We start from the raw sequence: 8,513 nt of genomic DNA, 5'->3' as shown, positions 1-8,513 counted from the left end.
ATCAATATTAGCACACAACCATCAATATCAAAATCTTAAATAATCCAGGGCCGCCAACTTTTCAAAAAAGTTTGGAGTGAGATTTAAAAGGAAGTGAAAAAAATGTTTTTGGTGGTGGCACTCTGCGCGCTAATGTGCCATGCAGAAATATTTCCAAAAGCATGGCATAGCCTGGCTCATTTTGTGTAAAAGCAGTTTTCATTAAAAATACATCTTAATTTTTTCAAGTGTTACAACAACAAATAAAATTGTATGATTCAAACACAGACATGCACTGAAAAACAGAGTTAATGTCAAACTGCACTTATTGAACTACATGTAAATTATGCCTTGACCAAAGCGCAATAACTGTAGGCTTACTTTATGTTATACCGGGGCAGCTTGGTATGTTGTGTGTAAAAAACAGCATAACTTATTCTACAGCCCACCATCACTCCCAGAGAGTGGGTAAAATCAAAGCAAGGCAGGTAGACTAGGGACTAGCTCTCAAATCACTAAATCTGCCCCTGATAAAAACATAAGCAACAGATTGCAGCTGGATTAGAGACGGAGCGAAGCTTCATCAAGAATTCCATCTACCAGCTTTTAGCAAAAATGCTATTTTCCAAAAACAGCATTATTATTAAAAATATAGTTAATTGTTATTGTTGTCTATTACACTGTTCTAATTCAATTTATTTTGCATCACACCTACAATTTTTTTAACACTGAATTTGTTTATATTCTAGTCATTTTTGTGTGGTTGATTCTGTTGAGGGAGGGGTATGTTCTATTTTTCCACCTGTATCTGGGATTTTTTTGTATTTTACATGATTTTACATACCATTAAAAAGACCTTGAGTGAAAAACAACAACAAACCTTTCACACTATTAATGTCTTGATTTGCCTCTTGTCCTGCATACCTATCAAGTTCAAAGCTGCTTTTATCCCCTTTTTAATTTTTGTTTTTATTTAATTCTGTTTTCTCAATGTTCTCCTCTTGTCAGTACTTTTATTTTATGTCTTTGTGTCACTTTATAAATCTCATTTCTTTCCTGTTTATATGTCCCTGCACTTGCCTTCATTTCTTCGGTTATCACAGCATTTCACAATAAAGGATTTAAAAAATTAAAAAATATAAAAATATTAATTTCTCACCACTGCCTCCAAGTTTGAAAGCCACCTTCTGACTGTCTGCTGGAGGAGTCTGGGGTTGAGGTTCACAAGGGGTTGAGGGAGGCTCTAGTGGAGCAGGTTTGCTGGAGTTCTTCTCCATTAGTTTCACAGGGAGCAGGGGCTCTTTCTCCTGAAGTACATTACAGTGTTTAACTGTGTCACATTTTAAGCAAGGATTACACAAACTTGTTTACTCCAAAACATCTTATCCACCTTAGAAAATCATTTTTAAAACACTCTTTTTTCATGATTTTCCTTGGTTATGCAAGGATTTTGCAATTCCAGGCAAAATAATTATATTTCGATAAAGAGTAATAAGCCTAAAGTTTGCTTTTGTTTCAAATGCATTTGTGAGTAGAAGTCCAGAAATGTAGGATTTATTTATTTTTAGGATTAATTTTCTTACTGAGGTATGGACAGTAAGAATTTCTGTGAACAAAGCAATGTCCAGGCCTGTATGTTTTTAAATTTTATTTTTGATAATAAAATTAAAGTTGAAACAAAATGATCATATTTTATGTTTATTGCAGTTACTCAGTTTTGTGTAGATTACCATTTGGTAACAAAAATGGGCATTTTTGTTTAGATTTTCCTATTTATTTTTTATCTCTCTCTTTGTTTTGTATCAGTGCAGCAATTTTGTGCTATTTTATGTATCAAATGAATGAAAAGGGCTGTATTTCATGGCATTGAAAATTGAAATAAAGTACTGTGGGGATGTAGATGTACAAATCTGCAGAGGAAACAGAAATGCCAAGCCATATTCTGCAGAAAATATGTGCTTTTTCTGAGTGCAGCACACCTGCCACACTGCAAAGATGTTGCCTTTGGCTGCAGGTGGCTATTTTCATAAGGGGTTCTATCTTAAATCACATACAAAAATCAAGGCCATATCTCTCCTGTGAACACTCACTCGTGTCGTTTGTATGGGTTACAGTTGCTCGGATGCCAAGCATAGAAAATTATAGAACATATTAATAAGTCCCTGCAAAAAGTATGTAAAAATATGAAACATAAAATAGAAATACAGTAAGGATTACAAAAAAGCAATAAGTAGGTAAATATTTAAAATTCTGAATATGTATAATGTGCTGAGTGTGTGAAGTGTGTAAAATATAAACTGTGTGCCATATATTACAATACAATGTATAAAACTAGTTTGTAAAGTTAGAAATAAAGATTTCATAAACTAATTCAAACAAAGGATGGGTGTTTTGGGGAACTGTGGGTTACATTTTACAGTTCTTCCAAGTTTCCTTAAATTTTATTTCCTTTAGTTTCATTGAGAAGGTTGTTATTCTTCCATTAAAAAGATGTCATAAATGATATCTTACCAGTTTTGGATAGGGGAGGTCCAGGTTGTTTTAACGGGGTACAATTCTGATCAATTTATGTTTTACCTTTAATTTTAATTATATTAAAGTGCCAGATGGAGACAAAACCAGTATGAGATGTACAACAGTCTTTACACTGTTGGGAGACGGAGGAGGAAACATGCGCAGGCGGAACCACTGTGATGACAGCGGCAAAGAGGAGGGAAATTTAAAAAGTCCGGACTTCCTGGTGGTATCAGAAGAAGTCAGTTAGCTACTTAAAAACACAAGTCTGGGAATATCAGGTATTAACATACGTGTTTCGAAACGAGTATCGACCTCAATGCCACAGCATGGAGACTTATCACGATCAGGTAACGTTGACAATTCCGCCGTTAGTTAGCTGTGAATGTGGCTAACACATTAGCTTTATTCTTGTTTACGTTCGCTCAGTTGTTGTTAGCTGCTAGGTTATCCGACGGAGCCTTTCTGCTGGTTTTGTTGCGTACGTTTATCCGTCTTAACTTACACGAGAACGGTTGCAAGGGGCGTTACTGTTTTATGCCAAGATAACAAATAATCTTAGCATTATTTGTAAACAAGACGGCTCGTTTTTGCTTGCATACGTTAACGTTAACGCCTGTAGGAGCATATCAGTGGGACTGTTTGGAAAAAGCGTTATTGTTGCAGGCAGCTGGTGCTCTGGGGTAATGTAACAGTGCTTAGAGTATTGGTCGATCAATGAATTGGTTGTAGTCGATCGTCACATACTTGTATTTACCTGGATAATTTAATTTACGGTTTATTTGATTCATATAATACAAAGCACGATGCGGATAAAACATACAAAGTACGTGTGAGGGTGTGGTAGAAACCTATACTGGCTTATATAAACCCCACACCCAGAAAACATATTAATACTAAAATACAAGCAATCAAAATATCAATACATTTAGTTGCCAAAAAAAAAAAATCAAAATCTCACAAGTATACGTGTAGAAAATAAAAATGCATAATCAAAGATTATTTTGGGGGGGCTTTTTAGCCATTAATTGATAGGTAAGACTAAGCGTGAAAGGGGGAGAGAGAGGGGATGACATGCAGCTAAGGGCAGAGGCCAGAATCAAACCTGTGGCAACTGCAGCAAAGACTTAGCCTCTGTACATGGGGCACATGCTCGACCAACTGAGCTACTGGGCGCCCCCAACAGTTAATTAAAAAAAAGCATTGATCCTTCTGATCCAGTTGGTACATACCTATCCATTTCAATCAGTCAGTCATTTAACCGAAGTATTTTACACAGGAAATGTGCTGAACTTATCTGGGTCCAGCTCCACAAATGTGACAGTTGTAAACTGAATATGTTTGCTATATTAGTATTTTTATTAGTAATAATCTAAACAGACAACCCATTTGAAAACCTAACCATGGGTTGTGGGGATTTTTTGAACGTTATTTTATCATACTGTCTTTGATTTTATGGACTGAACAAGAAATAGAAAATGAAAATCATTAGTTGCAACCTCTTGTCTGTAGACTTTAGACTCACCCTCCAAAAACAGTTACATTGGGAGCTATTACCAGCCTCCAGACAGGATATTTCCGATAGCAAGACAGCTGGATTTCCCTCCCCACTCATCCAGCAGCTTGGACCCACAGATGACCAGCTTGCAAGTGTCTCAGACCAAACCACATATTGACAGCACAGGTACGGCACAGACATTATGTCAAGTTTCTTGTCTCACCGAGTGTTTTTGTTATGGCATTTTTGTTCCGTTCACCACCAGCTGCAACAACCAGATACACCTTTCTGTTCTTGTTAACTCCCCCTCAGCTGTTGTTGATGCACTGAAGACCCTCCAGGAGAAAATCAGGCGTTTGGAGCTTGAAAGAAAGCAAGCAGAGAAGAGCTTTCATCAGTTCTCCCATGATGCCCAGAGGCATCAACAAGTCACAGCATCTTATACGGCGGCCAGTCAACCAGCAGCCAATCTGCCTGAGACAGACAACTCTGGCAGGAAAGGTACGTGATGGAGGCTGCAAAGGAAGAAGGAGTTGTAAATGCAAATAATTTAATGTAGATATTTTCTAATAATAATGTCTGTGTTTATGCCAACAGAGCTGGACTCAAAGCTGCAGTCCGCAGAGGCTCGCTGTAAGGTCCTTGAGAAGCAGCTGGACTACATGAGGAAGATGGTTGAAAATGCTAAGAAGGAGAGGAATGCCCTCATGGAGAACCAGGTAGAACAAAAGGCTACAAACTGAAAGAAACACAATTATTTAACAAAGCTTAATTTAAAAGTACACCCTGTGAAACTATAAATACATATAGTTTAAAAAAAAATACATTAGCTACTAGCATTTCTGGATGTACTGTAAGTGGCATAAATACATGTAACTAAATATACTATATACTATCTTTACAGGCTTCACTGCAGAACCAGCAACCAAGCACCTCAAATACCCAATCCCAGCGGGAGAAGCTGGAGAAACTTGAATCAGAGTGTCTCAAATTGAGTAGGACCCAAACTCTGGCGGAGGTAAAGCACGGTTTTACAATTTATACAGTTTATGAGTCTGAACACTAATCATCACTAGCTAAATAATAAGATAAGAATGTTATTTTGCTTTCAGACAAAGCTCGCCATACTGGAGCAAAAACTAATGAAAGAAGAGCATGAGCGGAAACTTGTGCAGGAAAAAGCAGACAAGGTTAGTCCGCACACAATTCAATATTTGGATCAGCTCAACAGTTACACAAGATTCCACGTTTTTGCTTCATTTTTTAACTCTCCTGACCCCAGCATGGAAATATTTTACAATAAATGATTTAAAAATAAGTAATGATTCCCTGGGGATCAGATCTGAAAGACCATCCTGTCTTAGGTTGGCTAAAGAGTGAACCAAAACAGATAGTGTCATACATATATGGTAAATTAATTTCCCAAAAATATGTCCCTACCTCAGGAATGAAAGTATGGGATAGGGATATGTCTGAATTGGGACAAGAATTAAACTGGGATACGATCTGGAACAATGTTACGAGTGCTTAGAAAAACCCAAATCACCAGTACATCCATCTGAAATTTTGCCATAGAGCATACTTAACGCCGAGAATAAGACATCAAGGTGGGGGGCTAGGGTTGAAAAGTCAAATGTACCCAGCAATCAGTTGACTTCGGTCAAAAACATAAGTAATGATTTTAAATGATGATTAATTACTAATAAACAATCTCTTGAGGATTTTAAGTTACACAAAACTCACTGTCTTGTGATGCCAGCAAATAATATTGAAAAGAAATACAAAACCAACTTTAACCGTGCTATTATTGTCACATATCGACAGCTGCAGAAGGAGATGGACATCAACCTTCGATTGTCTGTGCCAACTACTGAAGAAATACAACCAAAGAGGAAAACAAAAAAGACTACTAAGGTACTATTCTTACTGATAAAGTAAAATAACTGCCTGTATTAAGTTGATGAGAGAAAATGTGTTTGCACAGTAGTGATAACAGCTGTCTTCTACTTAGAAAACCCCCAGACAGAATGAGCTGGCATCACCAAGTGGCCCAAGGCACAAAAAATTCCCCTTTGTTGCAGGGACGGTAAGTCAGAGCTAACTCCATAAATAATGTATTATTGTTAACTATTTCCCTGTTTTGACTTATTTTGACCACATTTCACAGTCAACAAGCCCGAGCCATTCAGTTCATGCCAACATACAAAGTATACTTCACATGATGAAGCACCATCAGCCCCAGCTGTGTGAACGAGTGAGCGCAATCAACAGATCTGGTTGTGCAGCCAAGAAAAGCCTCCAAAAGGCCTTAGCTCCGTCTTCCAACACTTGTCACAAGCCTGACAGGGAGCCTGAACCAGCAGATCAGTCACTGAGCTCACTGTCTGACCTGCTCCTGGCTCTACAGGATGAGCTAGGACAAATGAGCTTGTGAGTAAGCTTTTATTTAATTGTTTTGTTTTAGTTTTTCTTTTGCACATTTAGTAATCTGTGTCTGCATTGTTGCTTGCACTTTTTTTGGTCAGTGAGCATCAGGAGTTGGTGCATCAGATAGATGCAACCCAAGATCGCGAGCAGAGGCAGGATCTGCAGAGTGAACTGGAGAGGCTGGTTGGAAGGATGGAGGAGAAGGCAGCCCAGATCACCAAGCTCCGCAAACACCAGCAGACAGTAAGTGAATGACCACAAAAATCCAGGGGCTCATTTGTAAAGATGGTTAATTGCACATTTAGTTATGTTGTTAAGGTACTTTGTAAACATGTAAAAGTGGTCTATACAGACAGTAATTTAAAGGGTATTTTTTCAGCCTGAACCCATGTTTTTGTTCTAAGTGACTAATGGAGATAACAATTTTTGAAACTGTTCCAGTGTTGAGCTGGAGCTTGTAGTCGGCAAGGGTGAATCTGGCTGCAGTGTAACCACTTGGAGCATTTGTCCAGCATTAATTCACTAAAAGTGCTTGTTTTTTCCACTGACTAACTCAGGTCATTGTTCTAATTGTCTGAGAACTTTATGGAAAGGATCCCTACAGAGAAAGACCTTTTTGTTAAAGAGCAGGATCCTTTTTGTTTAACCAGAAACAGCCCCAAAAATCACTATCGCCACACACACCAGGCTCTATGTAAATAAACAGTAATTTTAACGTGTAAAGCGCCAGTGTATTTCCAAGTCTAACTGGGTGAATTGAGGGTTAATTACAACCAAACCAGAGTTGGTGATTGTTGGAACAGTGGAAAGACAAACCATGAAGGTATTTGTAGTTTTCTTTTGTTTCGGTCGACTCTGAATGAAGCCTGCTTTATGATCACAAAATCACTGTTTATTTAAATGGAGTCTGGTGGTTTTGGTGATAATGATTTGGGGCTGTTTCTGGTTACACAAAAATAATCTTACTCTCACATATATATATATATATTTGTTGTTATGCACTTACAATAACAATCTGAGCCTGTCATCGGCAGAAAAAAGCACTTTTACTGGACGTACATTCACAATGTGCAATTGCCGATAAATGTAACATGGCAACTTGTTTTGCTTCTGCCGGCTGCAGATCTCTGGCTCAATACTGGACCAATTTCAAAAGTTATTGTTCCTGGAAGTCACTTACAAACAAAAACATGAGAAAATAGAATCCAGACTGAAAGAAAAACACAGAACTTTGTAGTTTCAGCTGATCTCTATTCCTAATGTTTTCTGTCTTTGGCTCCTGCACAGATCCAAAAGTTGACCCAGAGCCAGCAATGTGCTGAGGAACACACAGCCAAGCAGTTGCGTGGGATCAAGCCACCTGCTCCCTCTCCTGTTAAGGCCAAAAAAAAAGGAAAGAAAGGTGGAACCACTTACAACAACCTGCAGCTTCTTAGAGAGACGCAAAAATTCAGGAACAGCCTAAATCAAGATGACCTTTCCTGGGAAGCATGAGGTTCCCTGAAAGACCTCTCTGTGTGCGGGCTTTGATGCTACAGCTGGTTAAACCACAAGACTCCCCTTGGTTCCTGGAAGCCTGTTTTCCCCTCTCTCTCTCTCTCAAATGGCCTCTGTGACATTTTTAGAAACAAAACTAATGACGAGGGAATAAAGTGTTTTTGTGTTTCACACAGGACTTGATTAATAGACATGAAACCTATTAGGCATGGGTGACTAACTTAAATTAAATCTACTGGGTCCACGATAGTTAGAGTTATTAGTTTATGAATTATGATCTTCACCTGTCTCAAATGAAGCTGGAGTAATCTATTTTTAATATTTTCAAATTTTTAAATAAAGCACATTCTCTTTACATTCTGTAAATACATTTTTGTTTACATTTTACTTACCAACACTGTTTTTCTCTCAATGCACCATTTGGACTTCATACTGAGAACCACTAGGTGGCAGTGCAAAGCCTATGTCTGTTTAACAAACGAAGAGGCTGACACCCCACAGACTGCATGTATAATAATAAGTCAAAACATGATGTGTGGAGCATCAGACTCCTACTGTCTTGAACAGTCAGTAGTAGAGATGGACCAAATGTTTTGTG

The 8,513-nt window shown here is 38.0% G+C and overlaps 1 protein-coding gene across 1 annotated transcript; it reads left to right on the top strand.

Annotated features, from left to right (window-relative positions):
• The first annotated feature begins 2,686 nt into the window (after positions 1-2,686).
• Positions 2,687-8,270, top strand: cep57l1 (centrosomal protein 57, like 1). The gene is made up of 11 exons (XM_042503505.2): positions 2,687-2,843; positions 4,006-4,177; positions 4,304-4,492; positions 4,589-4,710; positions 4,896-5,009; positions 5,104-5,181; positions 5,816-5,905; positions 6,003-6,077; positions 6,159-6,421; positions 6,517-6,661; positions 7,706-8,270. The coding sequence occupies exons 1-11, from the start codon at positions 2,823-2,825 to the stop codon at positions 7,910-7,912; spliced, it is 1,476 nt and encodes a 491-aa protein (XP_042359439.1). The 5' UTR covers positions 2,687-2,822; the 3' UTR covers positions 7,913-8,270.
• Positions 8,271-8,513: the final 243 nt, after the last annotated feature.

Source organism: Plectropomus leopardus, chromosome 16, assembly GCF_026936395.1.
Source record: "Plectropomus leopardus strain MGB_pleo_1.0 chromosome 16, ASM2693639v1, whole genome shotgun sequence".
NCBI lineage: Eukaryota > Metazoa > Chordata > Actinopteri > Perciformes > Serranidae > Plectropomus > Plectropomus leopardus.
Note: the sequence above shows the minus strand (reverse complement) of the source record. Positions and strands in the feature narration are given on the sequence as shown.